The sequence below is a fragment of the Scylla paramamosain genome, chromosome 11, assembly GCF_035594125.1.
Source record: "Scylla paramamosain isolate STU-SP2022 chromosome 11, ASM3559412v1, whole genome shotgun sequence".
Taxonomy (NCBI): Eukaryota; Metazoa; Arthropoda; class Malacostraca; order Decapoda; family Portunidae; genus Scylla; species Scylla paramamosain.
Window position 1 is genome coordinate 28,313,309 of NC_087161.1, and position 23,727 is coordinate 28,337,035.

Here is a 23,727-nt window from a genome sequence, read left to right on the forward strand (position 1 = left end):
TTTTACTGGTAAACTCAAGAACTACCTGCCGGCTTCTGTATTTCCCATCTACCTTATACTCTTTCGAGAGGGAGGTTTCGAGATACTTCTTCATTACTGGGTATCCTTTAGGGACTCCTCATTAATGTTATTATTATTTCTGACCTGTAATCTCTGATGAAAGCTCCATTTACATTTAAAGAAAGAAGAAAAAAAAAAAGCTTGTAGTGGACGTGTCATGAAATATACACAAAAGAGAAAGAAATGCATATTTTTAAGATGAATGATGCATACGGTTGCGTCATGCTGGGCCGAGCCGCGAGTTACCAGGCAGCAGGCAGGCGGAGATAATGTTCCGCATATCAGCAAGTGATAGATGTGAGGCGATTAATGACACACGTGCTGGCGACGTGTCGAGATGGTAGTGGAGGCTGACATACCCAAGGTATTGCTACTGTACGCCTCGCAGACAGGCAACGCCCAGGCCATCGCTGAGAGCCTTAGTGAACAGCTCGGGCAGGCGGGCATCGTCGTGCAGGTGAAGTGTTGCAGTCAACTGGACTCCACCTCAGCCCTGCTCCAGGTGTCCTGCCTGGTCGTCGTCGCCTCCACTACAGGTCAGTACAGCAAGTCACCTTGTCTACGTGACGGCTCTTCCCTGTCGTCAGTCAACTAGACACGAGTCATGATGTTTGCCTTGGCAGCACCGAAAGGAACGACTCGTTAGGTACTTACTGGTATGTAGTTTGGAGTCATTGTGTCAATACGTTTAATAATAGATATGACAGCTTGAGAGAGGTGCACAGAGAAGAGGCATCCCTATGAGTAATTAACTTTTAAGCCTCTCTAAATACCTGCCATTGGAGGAACATTGGAACAACTGGGTATCGAATCCCTGACAGGCTGAGATGATCGCAGAGGCCTACGTGGATTAGGTATCCTGATTCATTCGTTTGATTGACTTCCCCTCTGCCTTACACTTGATGGTACGGGAAATATTTAGCATTTTTTTTTTAGCATTTTTTTTTTTTTTTTTTTTTATGGGAGGGGAGTCTGTGGGGGCTAGGGAGTCATTCTTATCTGCAGACAATTTTGGTTAAATGGTTTCCAAAATAAGAGGTAGCTATAGCTTAATACATGTAGGTAAAGGACATTGTTGTTAATCCTATGCATAATTTAAATGTGCCAAACTGTAACAGGGAAATTTAATCTAGAACCTCAAATAAGAGGGATCTAAATGACGTGTGCAGAGCTGATTTAAGAACATCATTAAATTCTTCCCTAATAGTGGATAATTCTTCTTGGCCCTTTCTTTTAGGGACTGCACCTTACTGGGCCTTCTTTCTTAGTTTTTGTATCCCTAGGCCAGTGCTCCTCTTACATAAAAAAAAAAATAAATTAAATTGGTAGTTTCAACCAATACTACCCCCTTGACCCCTCCCTAACCTACTGGACCTGCCCCATAAGGTAAACTAACCTGACCTAACATTTTGTAACCTCCTAACTGGTGGGAGGGGGCTTTGTCCTCCCAGGATCCCCTATAAGGTAAACTAACCTAACCAAAGATTTTGTAACCTCCTAAACAGTGGGGCTTTCCTCCCCCCCCACCTGAACCCTCCACAGGGTAAACTAACCAAACCTAACATTTTGTAATCTCCTAACCAAGAGGGTTTGGCTCCTCACTGGGCCCTCACATAAGGTAAACTTATTAATAATGGGGCTAGAAATGGTCCAAACAGTGAGATGTCAACCCTGCAAAGGGCTGTAGTTACAAACAGTGTATTGGTTGAAACAGCAATTAAGGCCCTCCAAAAAATGACTGAATTTCAAGTATTGCCCACATCTGAGCCCCTGCCCCCCCAAAAAAAAAAACAAAAAAAAAACAACTCTTAGGAACCACCAGCAACTGGATGGATGCAAGATTCATGGTGGCATGTCTCTGTACAGGTGATGGTGATCCTCCAGACTCAGCTCGCAAACTGTGGAAGCAGCTGAAGAAGTGGCAAAGTGCCCCCCTCACCCACCTCTCCTACACAGTGCTGGGCCTTGGTGACACCAACTACAATAACTTTTGTAACTTTGGGAAAAGTGTGGACAAGCAGCTGAATTCATTAGGTGCTCAAAGGTATGTTACATTTTCATACGTTAGCTGCCACAAACAATGGCCCTGTAACTTTTGGATTTGGGACATGGATAACAAAATATTGGACAGTTACTAATTATGAAAAAGTAATGGTACCTTATGAAGTATATACAACACACACACACACACGTACACACACACACACACACACACACACACACACACACACACACACACACACACACACACACACACACTAGCATTACATAGCACTATATAGAATATTGGAAGGGATAGAAAAGTTGGACAGGGATAACCATGTGATACCAGATACCAGAGGTACCAGAGGACATGGAAGAAAATTGAAAAGGAGTGTTTGCAGAAGAGGCATCAAGAAACATAGCTTTCCCCACAGAAGCTTAGCAGTGTGGAATGAATTTATTGATGAGACTGTGTGTGCCAAGACAGTTCATAAATTTAAAGAAAATTTGGATGAAAGTTGTTGATATGGAGACAGGACAGCATGATTCTAGTGTGGCTCTTATCCTTTATCTCACAGCTAGGTAAATAAACACACACACACACACACACACACACACACACACACACACACACACACACACACACACACACACACACACTCACACACACAATACTTATGTTTTTTTTTTTTTTTTTTTTTTTTTTTTTTTTTCCAAGATGCAGATACATACAATAAGTTTTTTTCATGTGCTGCAGTGTCGGAGTTAAAACTAACCTGTAATATAACTTTTAAGTGGTACTTGATGTGACATGATCATTCAGTGATAGCATATGGTCTAAAAGGAGACAGTCCTTAATTGTCTTTGCCCAGCCCAGGATTGAATGTATGTATTAGAAAGGAAAAATTGCATTGCTACTAATACTCAGTCTGAATGCCAGAGTAAGCTGATGAATTTTGCATATTTCATCAATAATGACTTGTATCTCCAAACTAGAGACATCCTTTTGCAGAAGGTACTTTTAGGATATGTTGTTTGCACTGATTTGTTGTATGGGTGAGAGGAATGTAACAATACCTCATATATTACTTGATGTTAAAAGCCACTAATTTTTATCCCAAATGGCAGCTTCTACAGATGTGGATGGGCAGATGATGGTACTGGCCTAGAATTAGTAGTGGAGCCGTGGTGTGAGGGTCTTGAGGTTGCCCTCAAACTGCATCTGTCCAGTCTCTCCATGCAAGAACCCACACCACCAGAGCCTGCAGCAGATGGAGACGATAGCTCGGAGAGTGTTTCAAGGACTACTGGTAACAATGAGGAATTTAATTGTAATCAGAAATATAAAGGTCCTCTGTGTGAGAACAACAGAAAGCTTGAAATGGCCATCTCTTCTGAGAACGAGGATGTGGTGTGCAAGATCATGGCTCACTACAGTATTGACATGTTGCCACACCATGAAGTGGAACATCTGCCTCTCAGGTGTTGTGCTTTTCCTAAGGATGATCCACTCTCCATCCCTGTTCTACCTGCACCATACCTCTCTTTGACCCTCACAGAAGACTGTGATACCCCACAAACCACTGCAAGTTCAGGTACATTACCTGTAGCAGCCTCACAGGTGTTCAAGGCACAAGTCATTAAAATCAGACAGTTAACACATCCTACTGCTGTCAAGACTGCTTTAGAATTTACCCTCAGATTGCCAGAGGAAGGGATTCATTATCATCCTGGAGATGCAATTGGAATCCTTGTAAAGAATACACAAAAGGAGGTGGAACTTCTGTTAGGGCTGCTAGGACTGACAGAGATAGCAGACGAAGGTTGTGAGCTTTCCATAATTCCTGGGACTAAGAAGAGAGCAGCAGCAATACCTAGTTTTCTTCCTTGTAAGAGCTCCCTCAGGTACTTGCTGGAATATTGTGTGGATATTAGAGCTGTGCCAAAGAAGCCTCTTTTGCGTGCCTTGGCAGAATACACTACCAACCCTTGTGAGCAGAGGAGACTGTTGGAATTGGTAAGCAAGGAGGGGGCTGGGGAATACACCCATCATGTGAGGGAGGCTTGTCTGTCCACTCTAGACCTGCTGATGTTCTTTAGGTCATGCCGCCCACCTGTTACTACCCTCTTGGAACATTTACCCCGTCTCCTGCCCCGACCATACTCTGCTGCTTCATCCCCACTTGCCATGCCGAACCATCTTACTTTTGTTTTTAATGTGGTGGAGATTCCTCAAGGGAAAAGTGTGGCCTTTTCCAGGCAAGGGGTATGTACTGGCTGGTTAGCATCGCTGGCCTCAGGTAACTGTGAAAATGTTGAACCAGTACCTCCCAGTGTTCTTGCTATCAAGGATGTGGAGCAAGCTTTGAGTAACTTCACCCTTGCCAGCAGTGAAGATGTATTTATTGATATCTACCTCAGAAGCAACCAGAGCTTCCGGCCACCTACGGACTCCTCCACTCCGGTTGTGATGGTAGGTCCAGGAACAGGAGTTGCTCCATTCTTAGGATTCCTCAAGCACCGGCAGAAGGTTGGGGTGGGTGTAGGGGAATGGTGGCTCTTTTATGGATGCCGCCACAAAGACAAAGACTTCCTGTACCAAAAGGAACTGAGGGAGCTAGAGGAAGAAGGTGTGTTGAACCATTTCATGGTGAGCTACTCCAGGGAGAATGATAGTCCCAGGTATGTTCAGGATAATTTAATTAAGTATGGGAAATCATTGGCTCCCTTATTAGACAAGGCCATTGTTTATGTGTGTGGTGATGCCCACAACATGGCTAAGGATGTGTTTGAGGCATTTGTGTCTGTACTCATGAACCACAAAGAATTGACAGAGGTTAATGCTAGAAAGATGATGACCAAGATGCAGCTGGACAAGAGATATTTGCAGGATGTTTGGACATGATACAACCTGTCCTTAGTATTACCATTACTTTTATTGTTTTTATTTTCATTATTATCATCTGTTATTAATGTTTTATGAATATTATCTGCCCAGTATGCAGGAGCTAAGAATACTGCCACTACATTCCCTGCATGTCATAAAAGGTGACTAAAAGGGACAGAGAGAGGGGACTAGGAACCTACATTTTTTTCAAATGAACAAAGCAAAACACTGGATGTTGGAGTTCTTAATGTGTGGATGTAGTGCAAATGGAAGTAGAAGGGAAGTGATTCGAAGAATGATAGTGGAACAGAAATTGGATTTGTTAGCAATGAGTGAAAGGAAGTTTAAAGGAATGGGTGAATACATGTTTGGATGTGTGAATGAAAGGATGACAGGTGTATTGAGAAGGAAAGGAAGGGAGGGCGTGGGTTTGCTCTTAAGTCCAAGGCAACAGAATTGCATGATAGAACTTCATGAAGTGTCCTTAAGAGTAATGTGGGCAAAAGTAAATTAGGAAGTACCCTGCATCTGCTGTGGTCTAAGGATTGGAGAAGGGAACAGTCTCATGAAGGGGCAGGAGTAAATCAGTGTATGATGCCTGGCCTTCCTCTGAAATACAGTAGGTGGCTAGCTGTTCTGTACCTAAGCTCCTGAGTTATAATAGGGTGGTCAATGGGATTATCCTTTACCACTTCGGGCTGATAGGAGTAAAAGTGGGAATGATGTGTTTACATAAGTGTGTGATTGCTGGCTTGGTATATAGACAAATAGATTAACTTTATTGTTTTTATTTTTATTGTGATTATTATTATTATTATTATTATTATTATTATTATTATTATTATTATTATTATTATTATTATTATTATTATTATTATTATTATTATTGTTGTTGTTGTTCCCCTGGTGGTAAAAGGACATAGCCAAGATGCCCTTTCTTTGGTTACCTATATTGGTAGATCACTTCTGCAATATTCCCTGTGCATGGTAAAAGGCAAGGGATGGAGGGAGGGAACTGGGACTCTTCTTTTCTATGCATATTTTACTCCTACAGTGAGAGAAGGCCAGCAGCTCCAAGAGGGATCCCAGCCTATTGCTATGTTGATATAATTGTGATATTACTGTGAGTGGTCCTCTGGTCAGGAGCCCAGCAATCTTGTCCCCATGCATACTGTATTTGTCAAGTTGTGACACTCAGGAAAAGAGTATGCTTGTATTGATGTGTGTGTGTGTGTGTGTGTGTGTGTGTGTGTGTGTGTGTGTGTGTGTGTGTGTGTTTTGCTACGAGAAACCAGATGTTATTTTTGCCATACTAATATTGTATTGCCTAAGAAAAAAAAATATGTACATTTATAAAATATTACTTAAAGGGGAAAATTAATGTGCTATCAGGGATTGCAATAACCATAGATAATTAAGTTTGCTTTAGTACAGTTGATACAGTATATCAAGAAATGTGTTTGGAATGTTACTAATTTACAGACTCAAAATATTTTAAGTGCCTTATTCGGGAGAGGATTGTGAAGCACTTAGTAGTTGATAAGGTTGATTAAATAACTCATCTTACAAAATTCCTTTGAATTTGATAAATTTAGTTTATGAATTCCCAAGCCTGGTGTGATATTGAGGGGGCAGTGCTAAACACAGGCCCTGATCCTCCTGTGCTCTGTCTTTTGCCTCATGGAATTCTGTCATTTGACCTTTTCCTCCATCTTATTCACTCCTAAGTACATTTTTTCATCTCTACATTTGCTTTGTTGTTTATATGTTCATACTTGTCACATGTATGCACCAGTGTTGTATGAAATGTGTTGAGGAGGAAAATAAGGATTGTAAAGTTTGGCCAGATGTACATTCTGCATAGAATGTAGTTATGAAATTATGCAGCTCACCAATAATTTCAAGGACTCTCTTTTTCTGATTCTGAATAAATTATGTTTATCTGAGCTGAATGCCCAAGGGAAAGGAGCATGTCAGGGTGCCTTGGCTTGAGTGTAACACCTGGGTACATGTACAACTGCTACTCGTCATTGTTGATGGAGTGTGAATTTGTGGAATTTTGTTATTTTCATCCAGGTCCTCAAGCATTCCATATTGATTTTTTTTTAATTAACCTTAAACTCAAATTTGACAGGCAGACAGACAGAAAATATTCAATGGTATAATGATATGACTGCCCTTTTTATAATGTATTATCAAAGAACATTTTTTATGTATGTGTGGATCTTCCAAATAATATTAATTTTTCATTGGAAAACTAATTATAGGTAAGATCACTAAAAAAAGACATACTTTGTTAATTTTCCTTCAGGTTTGTAAAGTATGTTTTAATATTTCTGAGCATCCTGTGTTTTGTTAAGTGCCATTCCATCAGTATGGGGGAAAAACATTTGTATGAAAAAATATTGATAACATTCATGCTTTACTTTTGCAGAAAATGTTTCATTTCCTTTAGTGCTTGTAGTATTATAAGTGACATAAAATGAAAGTGAGTAAGTAATTATAACACTGGCTACTCATTTTATTGGTTGATGGAATCATATGAAAGCAAAGGATAGTAACGTTAGCACTGTGTGGCCTCAGTGCTCATCTCTCTCACTGGTCTTTGAGCATGTGGTGGGGGATTTTCCTTACCATGGGACATAAAGCCACTGTGACATTCAGGCTCCCACAGTTTACCTTCTCCAGGTTTATCAGTCAGCCTGAAGGGAGAATGAACAGCTGAGTGAGTTGTGTCCTGACTGCCTCAGCCCAGATTGAAATCAAGGCCTGTGGATTCACAACCAGGCACACTACCCATTGTACCACAGAGATGCTGAAGGTATAGTGCAATTTTAGAAATATGCAGTGACAATGGTAAATAGATATTGATCACAATGTTAGTAGCTCTAAAACATTAATAGCATTTGGAAATAATAGTCACAACCACTAAAGGTGATTCACAGATGCAACATTGATCTGTTTTAAAGGCAGTTGGATTTATGTGGATGAGTGGAGACTAGCACTGAGCTTAGCTTAAATTAGTTAAGTCCAGTTGTGGGGAGCATTCTGATGGGTAGGGATGGTAAAATAGCCTTGCATTTCTGTAATATTCCCATTTAATACAAATACCTGTGTTGTCTGCACACCTTGGAGGGCTGTGGGTGACAGAGAAATTATTATTTTTGCTGTAGTTACTGTGGCAACAACTGATGGTCATTGATTGGTTGGGCTAAGGATACCTAATGTCCCAAAAATAAAACTAAGCAACTTCAATACTAGTTGACTCTTTACACCACTTTGACACATTCACTCATCATGAGCAGGCTGTCAAGGATTTGTCTGTACCCCATGAGAGGACTCAGAGGGGTCCATATATCCTGGGAATTTATTTCAAGTGATAACATCATGGAGGCACAACTTCCCCAAGTTCCTAAACAAGATCACCTGATCATTCAGCTCTGAGCATTTCCATAACCACACTTCTGCATTTCTCACTGTCAAGTTGCCCAAAATGACTCATTTATATTTGAGGTTTTCTTCCTCTTCTAAAGTAAAAAGGCTACTAATGGATGGTAAGCCTAGTGCAGTGTTACCCTGGGAACAGGATCACAGTTTTTTTTTTTTTTTCAGTTTAAAAGGCTAAAAACTTGTAGTCAAAGTTTGTTACATCTTCACCAGTTTCAACCTAAACACTGGACTAACACTAACCATATGGAGGTAGTTATGGGCTGCAATACAACCAGGAGATAATTTTCTTCTCTAATTATATATATATATATATATATATATATATATATATATATATATATATATATATATATATATATATATATATATATATATATATATTTTTTTTTTCCCTAATACTCAGCTGGATAGTAATACTTTAGCAATCTCACAATCACATGCCTCATCTAACCTCATTAATTTTAATACTGCCATTATATAAAATAAATTTAGTATCATGATGATGCATATTGGCATCCACCCAAGCCACTTTTACGTGGTTGAGTGCTCGAAAACCATCTACGTGTTGGCTCTTTAAGAATTAAAGAAATCCAGCATGCTAGCACATCTGTGATGTAAAAGTTCGTGAGGTATACATGTAATGAAATAATATCCAAGGTCAATTGTTTACTTTTTCTTATGGAACATATGACACTTTTGTGCTCCAAGCATCATACAATAATGTGCAAGTTTTGTACATTATTGTATGCAGGTGTGGAAAGAACTTAGTTTCTTATGGATGCATTTTATGGATTACTGAACACAACCTACAAGTCCTTTATTACTGTTGATTTGTTTCTAATCAATGGGCAGACTTCAGTGAGTGCATCAGCTGCCTAACATGTCCCCATGCCACACCAATCATCTCATCCACCAATATCCTCTCTTAAATTACTGTACAAGCAGGAATGTTTTAAGAGTATTTCTATTATATGTATTGTAAAAAATATATATTTACAAGTGGTGACTGGGATAGCTTGGTTTGCTTCTGTGTAACACAAATGCATAACATCAATTAAGCTAGCAAGACGGTTTTGTGTTACTGGCAAATGGACCAACTCACTTATCTTAAAACAGAAATACTGTCAGTCCACCAGTTGCCTTAAACTCATCACAACCAGTAAGCTGACCAACATCAGCATCATCAGATAAAACAAAACATTGTAAAAAAATAAATTTTGAAAATACACAGTAATTATTAACAGATAATTCTTGCTAATACTGAAGGCTAGCACAGACTTTTACCTATTACTGTTTGTCAGGAAGAAACCTCCCATTTCAAGGCCATCACCTGGACTAACACTCAAGGAAGCATGTCTCACAGCAATTGTACAAAAGTAATTCTGCATAACAATGGAAGCCATACTGCTCACTGCTGTGCTGCTGCAGGAGCTGGAGGAAGCAGGCCATGCGCTTCTCTGACTGAAGCACCTCAGGTCACTCAAGATTTGCATATTTTATGTGATTAGTAACAATAAATTGTGGCTATCTGTTACATTGCGCAACATAGCAAAAATATATAAATTCTTCATTTTGGAAAATGAAATGTATATAAAAGAAAATCTCATTGAATCTAAAGTTACTTTGTATACCAACAAATGCAGAACTGGTTGCTTTTATTATACACATGGTATGAATTTGATTCAGGAGGAAGAGAACTATTGGCCACTGAAACAGTGGGAGTGTTATGGTCCTAGACCTTTGGAGTTCACAGGAATGACAACACTTAATTATGCGAGGTCAAGTTGCTAGCCCTGGCTATGCTGCTGAATGGCTTGTGTATATGCACATGTTTGTCTGCCAGTACCACAAGATGACTGGCCAGGAGCAATGGTGATGCCAGCCAATTCAATATCTGCTCTTGTGACATTTTAGTTAAAAGAATTCTGCACTTAAATACTGCAACATTCCTTAAATAATAGTCTTTAACCTCTTGTTACTTCTCATAGCCACCAGTTTCTCTACCATGAGTTTCATTCACCCACTGTAGTGGTAACTGTATCTGGTTTATTTCTGGACACAATGTCATGTTCACAAAAATACTTCCGTAATTCCATGAGAATGCTCAAACAGACACATATCTGGACTGGCCTTATGATAGGATATGTATTAAATATTTTTAAACACGCGCATGCACGTGCACACAAGCACGCACGCACGCACGCACACACGCACGCACGCACACACACACACACACACACACACACACACACACACACACACACACACACACACACAGAAAAGGAAAGGCAAATGACTGGTGTACTATAAAAGTTATTCTTTTATACATATCTAAAATGCAAAAATACTGTATAGCATAGCTTGTGTTTATTTAGGCAGCTGCTACAGTGCCCCTGCTTCATCCTTCCTACAGCTGCCACACCACAATGCTACTTAATATATATGGCACCTCTGAGCTTTTCCACCACCTTGTGTACCACACCACACACTGGCTGGACAATGGTCACTAGTGCAGGTTCCTGTTGTGCAGGTCCAGGATGCGGTGGCCAGCCACGTACACTCGGGCAATGTTGCGGTCATCACCAGTGTATAGGAACTTTTGGATCTTGTCATCTATGGCGTCCTGTAATAACAGTGACTGCCGTTAATTATGTAATACATAACAGATGAAGAATGTTAAAAAAAAATCAGCAAGTCAAGTCTTCCAATTATAACAACACTTAATTCATTTATTAATTTATGAATTGCATTAATCTCCTCTCCTCTTTGTCTCAAGTTTGCTGCCCTGCACACATTTGGTTAATACAGGAGAGATCATAATGTACTGTGTGTGGCTTACTCTGTTTGCTGATTAATCAATGATCTTGTCTGATACAAGGAATATATGATTATAACACACTACAAAAGCTGTCATCTTTTATGCCAGACTTATTGTACTTATGCATCTGTTTAGTTTAACCTTGCTGCATTTACTATTTTCCTTGTTGCACTACTGTCCTGTTTCCAAATCTACGGTCTATATACATCAGACTCAGACAAAAAGGGCTATGTATTTTTTCATGCTGCAGCTCCTATTTGCCTAGGAGTAATTAAGTACAGAATGTAAACTGAGGGGCAGTGATGTTGCTTCCCAGCAGAACTAGAAAGTTGGAAATCTTACTCTGATGTGTGTTTAAGTGTGTACTTTATTTTGGCTAAGTCACCTTGTGAGGATGTCAGTCTGACAAACAGATAAAAATAACTTCATAAACACAGAAGTTACTGACCTTACTGAAAACATCCACAGCTGAGCCAGGAGCTGTCACATCTATCAGCAGAGCATCAAACTCCTTGTCTATTTCAAAATTACCAATGCGATCTTCCATGTTGAGTACTGCATGAGTTGTAATAAAGATGTGTTAGTATGTTACCAAAGAACAGTTCTTCTGTCGTGAAACAGAAACACAGATCTACTCCAAGTATGCCATGTCTAACTGATTACTTCTATCTTATAATTCAGCCTAATGAACATAATCATCAGGCATTTCTTAAAACTGTCATCAAGCAAAGACATTCCTTGTTTTCCTTTCATAAGCAATATCCACTAATAAACAAAATTTAAAAATAACAATGGCTTACTATGTTTGTTGAGACATGAACTGACATGAGTTAAGATGCTGTTTCCTTAATATGTGGGCTGGTACCCTAGGAAAATAACTGAATAAAAGAATCTAGTTCTATGCATGGAGAATTAGATGCTTAACTAAAAAAAACCTAAGGAAGTTCTTGATATGTATCTGGTTTTTACCTGTAGTTTAAAATATTTTCAAGACATACAAATCATTGTGTCATGAAATCAGAAAGCATATCTAATCAATGGTTAAGATGTAGGGACTGCATTAAAAATATGCAAAATTGGTACATAAAATGGGAGGCAGGAGGTAGTTCTGGTATTTTCAATAGCTTATAAAAGATAGCCTTCCATTTTGACTTCCTTTCACCAAAAACTGCCCCATTCACTTTCTCTGTAAACAAGTCATAGAGAGTTAACTGCTCCTTCCTCACCTTTGGCACCCCCGAGAGTAGCCATACGAAAGGCTTCCTTGTAGGAGATCCGCTGGTAGTCCTGGTCACGGTCAAGAGCCAGTACATTAGACACCTGCAGGGACTGTCTTATGGCATCCAGGATAGAGGAGCTGTAGCCCCCAGAGCAATCTGTGGGAGAGAAGTTCATAAATAAAATTGTCAAGAAAGTACATGCATGCATTCTGAGAAGAACACCCTTAGATTTCTTTAATGGAATGGAGCTACCCAATAACCCCTGAACCATAGTCATGGAGGTGCTCTGACTTCAGGACATAAATATGACTTCTTCCTTGATTTATGCTATGGTACATAACTTCTGTAAATGAACCCAATGGGTGAAGGTGCAACAATTTCCCAATTACCTGTGCCAAGACCAACTTTAAGGCCGTGGTTAAGAAGCCGTCGTACATCACAGAGGCCAGAGCGAATGGCAATGTTGGAGTTAGGACAGTGGGAGATGCCAACACCTCGCTCTCTTAAAGTGTAGATCTCCTCATCTCCCAGCCATATGCAATGAGCCATCACTGACTGAAAGCACAGCCAGAACAGATAAACTCTAAAGTCCGCTTTTGAAAATGTATAAACAAATAAACAAAAAGTACTCTGATAAAAAAGAAAATAACAAACTGATCATTAATAAATAGCCACACATGAGCTTGCTCACTTTCTCACTAAGAAGCCTCATGCTGTCATAAACATCAGTGTATGACTTAGCCCAAGGGAAGAGTTCCTTCACCCAGTTGCATTCAGGCTGGGTCTCTCCCAGGTGGCTCTGGATGTGGCAGCCATATTTACTAGCCAACTGCCCTAGTGATGCCAGCTGGTCCTCAGGACACGTTGGGGCAAAGCGAGGCGTCACAATGGGCTGAACAAGAGGAGACTGCAAAGAAAGACATAGGATGTAGAAGAGGGAATGCTCTGTGAATGGATATTGAAAATCCACCAGTTACTACAAGCACAAACATCCCTCACCCTGTGCTCACCTGTATGCCTCGTACATATCTAATGAACTCCTCGGTGTCCCTGATGGAGTCCTGAACACTCATCTCACGATAGTATTCAGGACAGTTTCTCATCATGTTGACCTTTCCTATCAGAGCACGCTGTCCTTTGTCATGCACCACATCTGCTAGAATCTTGGATCCTTCAAGGTGGATTGTACCAAAGTAAGCAGCAGTGGTGGTGCCATTCCTTAGCAATCTCTCCTGTAACATGGATAATAATGTTTTAAATCTTGTCAGGAATGTATCACAATTGGTCTGCCTCCCTGAAGGGTTTTCAATACTCACTAGGCAACTTCCATGATCTTTCTTTATATTCCATAATTTTTTGCTATATGTCAAAGAAAAGCAGGTCCCAAGATGGTAAAAGAAAAGAATAAAAATATTTATATTTCCTCATGCTATCCTGTCACATGCTGTGTTAACAAGGCCCATACTCACCACCACTTTGCTGTAGACCTCACGTGCAAACAAGGTGTCTGAGAAGTTGGCCTCGGTAGGGAAGGTGTATGTCTGAAGCCATTCCAGCAATGGGAGGTCCATGGCAACCCCATTGTTGGGGAACTGTGATGCATGTATATGGGTATCAATCATTCCTGGCATCATGAATTGTCTGAAGAAAAGAAAACAATACTGTCAACACAACTTTCCTAAGGAGTCCTTCCTGCACAGAACTGTACTGCTGCAGCAAGCTACTGTGCCATGGCCTCAGCATGTACATCAGTAAAATATGACAGAATTCATATTTTCAAGCAACAACTTCTTGTCTTCCAATGCATGAGGATAACCTCAGGGCCATTTGACCTTCTCTTACCCAGGGGTCATGTAGTGGATGTTTGAGTCAGTGAAGCCATACTCAGCCTTCAAGTGGTCCAGCTCTTCCAGGCTCTCCATGAATTCAATCTAGAATATTCCAGTTATATATTTTCCACCAAGAGAAAGCATATGATGGGCAAGACAGAAATTCTTTCAGATCTTTTAAAATTTCATACAAAGGGCATCAAACTGCTTTTAATTTGTCTGCAAGGAGATAACCCTCTCTCTCTCTCTATGCATTAACTGATCTGACTTCTACACCAGTTTCCTCTGTACTCTTGTGCAGTTTTATACTGGCATTCTACTGAAGCATAGCAAGTGAATATCAGATGCAGAGATAACAAAACTCTTATCCTAAGAGAAGAAAAACCAATCTCAGACAAATTGCATGGGTAACATTTTACTATATATTTTTTTATCTTTATGTATATATGATAAAGACTGGCAAAGGAAAAATAATAAGTAAATAAATAAAATATGATAATATGATATGATAGATAAATATGAGAGAGAGAGAGAGAGAGAGAGAGAGAGAGAGAGAGAGAGAGAGAGAGAGAGAGAGAGAGAGAGAGAGAGAGAGAGAGAGAGAGAGAGAGAGAGAGAGAGAGAGAGAGAGAGAGGCCAGTTTATTTTCTGTGGCATCCTCATAATCCTACTTTAAAAGCAGTTCAAGCAGTAGTCAGGAGGAAATATAGAAACAGGAAGAGCATTTCTGAATTTATCAGTAAAAGGAATGAAAGACAGAAGATACTGGTTAACTCTCACAACAGGAAGATGGATGACAGAATAAGGATGAGAGTAAGCAGAAAGTCATGTGCAGCAAGGCCAGAAGAGGGAAGGAGGCAGGCAGTTAACAGGTTCAGAATGGCAGTAACCATGGAAATAACTGTAGAAGATAGTAAGTGACCCAGCATTATAGCACTGACTGAGACAGTCTGTTAGAGAAAGGAATTGGTAAGACAACTAGCTTCCACATATTTCACAGCCTGCAAAGTAAGAAGTGTTATGGAAGAAGGCAGGTAATCACCTTGGTGTTGAGGACGCCCATCACCATGCCTGGCAGCACCACCATAGGGGAGTCATCAGTTGAATGTACAAACGCCCCAACAAACACCTCCATGTCTGACCTAGCTCGCTGTGGAAGGACAGAGTCAAATCAGTGTGGGGTTATGAGATCATATTCTGAAACACTTATGTGCCACACCTCCATTACATTCAAAAGGCTCTGCTTGAAGTGGTATGGGTTTTTATGGCATTTTATATGGTTCTAGTGTCAGATTAACAAGATTTCTACATTATTAACAGGAGGAACATTCTTGTGAACCTGGCTTTTGTGAATCTTTGGCCTTTGAAAATAGTCGTGGCAAGAGAGCAAAGCATTTCTGAATATAGGCCATAGTTATGTTCTTTATTCCATCTCCAATGTAGCCTAACTATGTGTTTGAAGGAAAAGACAAATTTTAGTATAATATACAGTTTCCTCAAACCATCTAATATCAGTGTGGTAATGTGAATAATTGATTTTTGCCAACATCTATTCAGCATCCAGGGCAAATAAAACACTGCTTACACTACCAACACAACTATCAATACACTAACCAACTTAGACTGGCAGTTCTCCATGATCCTGTATATGGTGCTCTTGCTTATGTTAGGAACCTCTGGGTTGAGGGAGAGAAATCTATTTCTTGTCTCTTCTATGGTGATGTCTTCCTTTTGAGAGAGGATGTCCATGATCATTTGTTCATGCTCATCAGACAGCTTCTTCTTGCGGCCAGTGGAAGTCTTTCGCTGGATGCGGTGTTCCTTTTTGAACACCTGCACCACTGAAGACACAGTGGACTTGGCAAGGTGCATGAAGTCAGCCACTTCACGTATTGTGCGGTTCTCATTGAAGAACAGACTATGGGTGGATTGAGGATAAAACTGTCAAGCTAAGAACTTTCCCAATATGAAAGCTATCGGTAAAAATTTACACATAAATAAACTGGAGGAATCTCAAAAATTTCAGAACATAGCTGAGTGTTGTCTGGCTTGAGACCACATCAACAGTGCAATCAACAATCCTAAAATATCTGTATCATATTGCCTTCAGCTGCATCACATACATAGGAGGTGGATCATTACCTAGGATTCTATCTCATACCCAATTTAATACTATGCATTTTCTACCCTAAAGTGAAAACCATTTTAACTGTAATGATTTTGACAAAATGTGGTTTTCCATGAGAAATAAATTACATCAGTGATTTACTAAAGACTGGTCATCCTCCACCTATTCTCTGCCAATGGGAATACTTAAGTCCTTAAGAACACATAAAAGACAAAAGCAGACCATCACCTTATGATCATCTCTCGCTCAGCAATGGAAAGAGACCTGCGCTGGCGGCTGATGATATCCTTCTCTTGGGAATTGGTCTCTATGGGTCCTGTCTCCTCCATGATGCTGACGCTTGGCTCCAGTACACTGTGGTTTGCCGCTTGATCAGACCCACCAGCTACTTTCTGAAATGTAGCAGGTTATCAGCTTTTAGTATATAACCACACCACTGATTTACATTTTTCTAGATTTCAAACACATGTTTCAAAGACACTCCATCTCATTATTACATGGTCTTCTCTCTTTTTCCTGTAGCCAATGTTTCAGTCTCATGTAACACAGTTACTATCTCCGCATCCTAATACAACCTTCCTCTTGCATTCATGCTAGTTAATATCCCCACATTCTAATGCAACTTTCCTTTTGCATTCATTCTAAGTGATCTATACCAAAACACTATTATCTTTTTTCTAAACCTTTCTTGCCTTGTTCATTCTATTTGACCTATAAACTTATTCCTCCACTTACATCAACCTGTAATCATAAGTATTTATAATAGTCTCCTCAAGAACATTATCATTCAAAACTAGTCAACCTCCCACTAAGATTGCCCTCTAGTGCAACAATACTCATTCATAACAACTGTATATCACACTTTAATACATAATGTCTTCCATTAACAACTTACTTTTGGTTTTATTTTCTTCTTAAGTCCCCAAAATCGCTCAATAGGCTCAAGATATCGCTCTGGAGGGGGATCCATGCCAATGAGTCCTTTCTGCAACATAACCAACATTAAATGTTAAGTTCGGGGCCTTCACAACAATGGAACCGTACTCTGTGCAGCATATAATATGCCTATTATACGTCTATAGTACCTTGCCTCTCTCCAGAGTCCTGTAGATGGTGGTTTTAGAGATATGACCAAACTCTGGGAAGAGCTGTAAGAATCGTGTGCGGATCTCATCTACAGAGATGTTGTCCCTCTCCTGTGACATCTCAAATAGCTGAAACTCTTGTGCTGTGGTAAGACGTCGCTTACGTCCAGTGGCTGTCTTCTTGTGGATGCGATGCTCCTTCTTGAATACTTGTACCACTGACATAACTGTGGACTGTGGGAGCCCCATATATCGAGCCACCTGCAGAAATAAAATCCCATTACTTCTTTATGGACACATGAAGTTGGTATGTACTATATTTCAAATATAAAATTATAACAAAATACAGAAAGTAAAGATGGAAGCACTATACTCCCAATGCCCTGTCTTTCACTTACCTCCCTGGATGTCTTCTTTTCATTGAACACCAAATCTATGATCATCTCACGATGTGATGGGGAAAGTCTTCTTCGCTGGACCTTGATTTTTTTCTTTTCCAGTGTCTCCTGAACTTCTGTAGCCTCTGGCTCCACAGTAGTGTGAAAGAACTGTGCTGGTGCACCACTGGAGCATGCAGGAGGATTGGTACCTTCCACCACCCTCACTTCTGTGGTCCCTCCACTCCCCTGTACTACTTGTCCAGCCTGTACCTGAGTGACCTGTACCTGAGTAGCCTGGACCTGGGCTCTCTGCACCTGAACAGCTTGTACCTGAACAGTCTGCACCTGTGTAGCCTCAAGAGAAGGAGGGTCTGGAGGTTGAGTCTTCACAATAGTAGGAGATTCTGAAGGCTGAAATATAGTCAAATTTCTTATTACAAAAATAAATAAATAAATAAATAAAATAAAAATAACATTTTAAAAATACTTAAATCATGAAGCACAACAAATTTTTTTTCCATACTGGAGAGAGAGAGAGAGAGAGAGAGAGAGAGAGAGAGAGAGAGAGAGAGAGAGAGAGAGAGAGAGAGAGAGAGAGAGAGAGAGAGAGAGAGAGAGAGAGAGAGAATCTTACTTACTGCAGCCTGTTGTTGTTGCTGTTGCTGTTGCTGTTGTTGCTGTTGTTGCGACTCAGGGGGCGGAGGCGGGGCAGAAGGTTCACCCAGGCCATTGGTGAAGTCATCATGGGGCACAGCATTGGCCATGGTGGTGATGTCTTGGGACATGGCTGAAGGTACTGAGCTGGCTACCCCGGCCCCACCAAGCGAGGCCAGGTCCGTGGGTGGCACAGGGTTGGCCACAGGATTGCCTACCACAGGGGTAGAGGGAGATCCTGGGCCAGCAATCCAAAATGGGGTGAAGGACTGGGAAGTGGGCGGCTCCCCTCCAGACGACATTTTATCCTGCTAAGTATATGCCACTTTGATTTGATGCACTGATTTACTAGCACCTAAGCCATGTTTCCATTAATAATACTTGTAATATTGCTAAACAGAAAATTAAGGCACCATCAAGTTTTAGGGATTTGCTTCAGTAAATCTTACCAATAGAAGCTCCTCATGGAGCAGCTATATTAAGCACATGTGGTGATACAATAAATGTGTGGGAGTTTTGTTTTGGGATCAAGCATGTTTACATTATAATGACATGATTCATCTTGTGCTGCATCACAAATTAAGTCCCCGCCAATGAGGTTTGCCTGAAGGGATACAATGTAATGCGTGTGTTTGTATGTTAGTTTCCAGTATGGAATGGCATATGCTCTCTTCTATCTTTTGTTCACTCAATTAGAGCTGTCCTTTTAATGACGTATTAGAACATCAATGAACGTGATTTACTGCCAGCAAATATATCAATTATTTTTGTCCAATCACCACGTGTATATGTGGCAGCCATGGCAGTCAGCCGGCTAACTGCAAGGGTACCCATTATTACAATGGTAGCCAAGTGCAGTGGACATAAATACCAGGATTTTATTGTACAGTTCCATAAGCAGGACGACTTGGGTGTACATTCTCTTAAGATTGCACAGTGTTTTGGTGAAATCAATCAAGAGCTGAACCCTTGGGGATATCCTTTGAGGATAAGGAAGTGGAGCTTGACCAACCACATCCAGTCAGGTTGGATTAGTGTCCTTAAAGGGAGGGCCTGGGGGAGGCAAAACCCCCTCAGATTAAGTTAAGTTAGTGTTCCTAAAGGGAGAGGCCAATGTCCTTGGTTAAGTTAGGCTTGAAATTTCCTCCGTTTTCAAAATATGGCATTTCATCCTTAGTCTTTTTCATGAATATCCAAATTTGTCTTCTCCCACCCTAACACCCCACTTTCCCATCAGGTCCCCAAGCTTATTGGGGATTGAGGAGAAAAAGATGATAGGATGTATTGTGTTAAACTGCAATTTTACCAGTATGGATTGTGTAGCCGGGAACATGGTGGGAGCGAAGGCCCCCGATTAGGAAGGTTAGTGACTTCAAAAAGTTGGATAGGGTATGGGGGGGCGGGGTATTGCGTTTGTTGACTTTTTTAAGTATTTTCCCCAGAGGCGGTGTTGCTCTCCTTGGAGTTTTGAGGTTTCTTAAATTTGCTCAATTTTGGCCTCCCTCACCCTAAAAGCCGCTTTCCCACCAGGTCCTGGACAGGGGCAGCAATAGAATACGTAGAGCTGCTATTGGTAAAATTTACCCTTGCTTCTCAACGGACTGAAGTATCCCTACCTAGTAGTTGTAGTAGTAGTAGTAGTAGTAGTAGTAGCGGCGGCGAAATAATTAAAGCTCAACAGGTGATACAACATTCATGTGTTAAACGTAAATAACAAATTTTGAGGAACAGTCAGCCATCGAGTTGTTCACAACACACGCCAGTGGGCCACAAACATTGCCTACACATTCCTCATGGACCATTTTCATTGTCAAGCGTCAAAAACTTCAAAGAAAAAATGTCAAAACACGGCATGATTTTCACATGCGTTGGTCAGTTTTTATTTCAGTTCGTATAAATGAGATTCCCCCACCCTGCCCTCCCCCATGCAGCCGCTGCTGTCTGATGCCACACGTCGCTAGTCAGATTCCGCATTTTCAGTTTTTCATTTTGGTTCGTTCTTTCTTCAAACCAGCCTTTCTCATTTTCAGCACAATACACGTTTTCGAAAATCTAACATGAGCTTCAGGTAGCGGAAGGCTTGGACAGGGATCTTTTCACATCAATATCAAGAGGAATGGTCTACCCTATATTGTTCGATAGATAAGTGGCATCGGCTTCCTCTTCCTTTCATTATACTAAATCGAAACTCATTCATTAATTCATTCATCAAAATGACCACAGCATAACTTCTTCGTTAACTTATCTGTGTACGTTATATCTAGCTGCGTAGGCTGGCATTACATCAGTTTTGTGTCATCTTACAAGATACATTATTTATCCTTGAGATCACGACGGAACCCATAGCCATCATAAAGCTCCCTACGGCAGCCTGCTCAATATTCCTTCCCTTACTGAAGCTTTATGCTAAATGCGACGAAGAAGGATACATCTGTGCCTCAACGACTTACTGACCGCTATGATATAACAATCTTTGTTATATTTCGTGGGTGGTCCTATCCTGCCCCCTCATTCCGGCCTCTTCATCTCTTCACTTCTCTACTCATCTCCCTCCTGCCACCCCGCTTCTCGACCACAACATTCACAGCAAATTTCAAACATTATTGACGTCCCCTCAGAATTCCGTTTGTTTTTTAAAAAATGGGACGAAGATCTATGAAAGCGCAGCTGTAGCATGAGGAAGCGCGGCAAACATGAATGAAAAGTTTTGAGCAGGAGGAGGGAGAGGGAGGTTGTTTTACCTCCGAATATAACGCAGCCACAAACTTGTTCATTTCGTACTACAGCTCGCCAGATCGAAACAAAGGGGAGGGAGCCACCACTAAAACCTCGATTCCCACCGCCAATCTCACAGCTAACGCCGCATAGACACTAATGAATAGGGCCGCTGATTCGTTTAGAAAATCACCACGATTATACGATGATCAAACGTGTGACTGAGCAGGAGGAAACGGGGGAAAAATAAGCGGCATCTCTCCAAGGCTTCGGACGGCAGCCATATTGGATCGGCCACCCTCACCCGACTGAAGCCCACAGACACCGGGACGATAGGAACTGACAATGTCAAACCAAACAAAAATTCAAATTAATACAAATCCTGCATCACATTCTTAAGGATTTTCAGCACCCCGGAATCACTGGCGATAGGACAGCATGCAGGCACATCACACGAGAGCTGAGACCAACGAAAACGAGAGAAAAATGTAGCGAAATGAGAGGAGCGGGAGAGGGAAGGGGGGAGCATGGACCCAGTCTGATCACTAAGTCCTTTTGCTTTTCACTTATTTTTCAGTATAATATGTAACATTCGTATTGCTACACACAGAACAGCGGGCGGGAGCGTGGCGCGGGCCGGACACGTGCTGCAGGGTGCTGGGGTACTCACGGAGGAGGATTGTACAGAGGGTTTATAGTTGAGAAGAAGGCGGTGGTGGTGACGGTGGTGGTAGTGGTGGTACTGGTGGTGGTGGTGCGAGGGAGGAAGGGAGGGAGGGCACACACACACACACACACACACGCCTGCCTGACTGCCTCCTCCACAGCCTCTTGCTGCTCCCTCCCTCCCGCGGCTACTCCCTCTCGCCTCAGCCTCCCGCTCAAACACAAGCTCCCTAAGACTTGTTCCGCCTGACGCTTCTTTCTCGCCACACCTTCCACGCCACCGCCGCCCACTATGCTCAAACTACGCCCATGCCAGTTCATATGCAATACCATGCTCACATCACTAAACAAGCGCACCGCCACGCCCACACCACACGCATTGCTAGCCCACACTACTCCACACGCTTACTTAACACGTTCATTCAATCAAAAACACTCACCACTATACCTCCATTTCTCTACAGATAGATAGATAGGTAGATGGTTTACTGACCGCACCAATGTAAAATATAATCCATAATTATGTACAGTAAGTCTGTATAATTACAAGGTACAACAATATAAACATTATATATTAGAATTTGTAGTCCAAAATTACATAAAAATAAAGAGTAATTATAACTGAAGAATGAGTATTAGGATGATATCAAGTCTATCTGTCGTAATGTCTAGAGGAACTCGTAAATAATTTTACAAGTTGTGTCATGGAACATATTTTCTGAAGACAATTTTCCCTAATTGTTGATGCCATAATAATTAATTTGATGTTTCCGAACCCGGCGTTTAACATGAAATGGCACTTTTTTTTTTCTTTTTTTCTTTTTTTTTAAGGATACATACTTCAACACATGACAGTTTATCCTCTGTATGCAGCCCGAGAACACCGAGCCGTCACTTGACACTAGTGAATGGTGTGACCTCAAGTAAACCTGACTCGTGCACCACCACGCCTTTACCACGCCACACGTGCATCATGACCCCCACACTAGTCCATAAGTGCACAACCACGCCCACAACATTCAAACGACACGCCCGCGATACACTTCATGAGCACCACCACGCCCATGACAGTTCACACGTCGTATATTACTATGGCCACGACACTCCACATGTACGTGCATTCGTGCAACATCACGCCCACAATACTCCACAAGATCATCACCACCGCACCACCACGCCCACAACACTCCCCACGTGGGTCCACAATCCTTGATCTCTCTACACGTGCACCACTATCGCAACCCCACTCTAAACATGCACCACCACGCCCACTCCATTCTGCACGTGCATTACCACTCCCACTCTACTGCACGTGCACTACTACGCCCACTCCACTCTGCACATGCATTACCACGCCTACTCCGCTCTGGACGTACACTACCACGCCCACTCCACTCTGCACGTGCACGTGCACTACCACGCCTACTTCACTGCACGTACACTACCACGTCTGCTCCACTCTGCACGTGCACTATCACGCCCACTCCACTCTGCACGTGCACTGCGACGCCCATTCCACTGCACGTGTACGTGCACTACGACACCCACTCCACTGGACACGTGCACGTGCACTACCCTGCCCATTCCACTCTGCACATGCACGTGCACCACCACGCCCACTCTACTCTGCACGTACACTACCACGCCCACTCCACTCTGCACGTACATTACCACACCCACTCCAGTGCACGTGCACTACCACGCCCACTCCATTTTGCACGTGCACGTCCACTACCACACCTATTCCAATCTGCACGTGCACTAACACACCCATTCCACTCTGCACGTGCACTACCTACCACGCTTTATCTTAAAAATTACCATTACAAGATAAACATTTAGTGAAGATACA

General features: G+C 41.5%; 3 protein-coding genes and 1 long non-coding RNA gene across 5 annotated transcripts; 2 read left to right on the forward strand and 2 right to left on the reverse strand.

Moving 5' to 3' along the window:
• The first annotated feature begins 265 nt into the window (after positions 1-265).
• Positions 266-8,185, forward strand: LOC135105197 (methionine synthase reductase-like). The gene is made up of 3 exons (XM_064013284.1): positions 266-596; positions 1,927-2,104; positions 3,172-8,185. The coding sequence occupies exons 1-3, from the start codon at positions 398-400 to the stop codon at positions 4,946-4,948; spliced, it is 2,154 nt and encodes a 717-aa protein (XP_063869354.1). The 5' UTR covers positions 266-397; the 3' UTR covers positions 4,949-8,185.
• Positions 8,186-9,033: 848 nt separating this feature from the next.
• On the reverse strand, positions 9,034-22,267 carry LOC135105199 (uncharacterized). The gene is made up of 16 exons (XM_064013286.1): positions 22,215-22,267; positions 18,479-18,802; positions 17,859-18,251; positions 17,461-17,721; positions 17,271-17,360; positions 16,604-16,767; positions 15,862-16,165; positions 15,290-15,397; positions 14,261-14,349; positions 13,888-14,059; positions 13,429-13,650; positions 13,110-13,325; positions 12,808-12,973; positions 12,425-12,574; positions 11,647-11,753; positions 9,034-11,003 (listed from the first exon to the last, which is right to left on the reverse strand). The coding sequence occupies exons 2-16, from the start codon at positions 18,794-18,796 to the stop codon at positions 10,887-10,889; spliced, it is 2,877 nt and encodes a 958-aa protein (XP_063869356.1). The 5' UTR covers positions 18,797-18,802; positions 22,215-22,267; the 3' UTR covers positions 9,034-10,886.
• On the reverse strand, positions 20,110-22,007 carry LOC135105201 (uncharacterized). 2 transcript variants are annotated; one of them, XR_010270749.1, is made up of 2 exons: positions 21,880-22,007; positions 20,110-20,318 (listed from the first exon to the last, which is right to left on the reverse strand). It is a non-coding gene; the product is annotated as an uncharacterized LOC135105201 (long non-coding RNA). The 2 variants fall into 2 exon arrangements; XR_010270750.1 differs by lacking the exon at positions 21,880-22,007 and adding an exon at positions 21,403-21,510.
• Positions 22,268-23,217: 950 nt separating the features above from the next.
• Positions 23,218-23,640, forward strand: LOC135104645 (uncharacterized). The gene has a single exon (XM_064012177.1). The coding sequence runs from the start codon at positions 23,218-23,220 to the stop codon at positions 23,638-23,640; it is 423 nt and encodes a 140-aa protein (XP_063868247.1).
• The last annotated feature ends 87 nt before the right edge of the window (positions 23,641-23,727 follow it).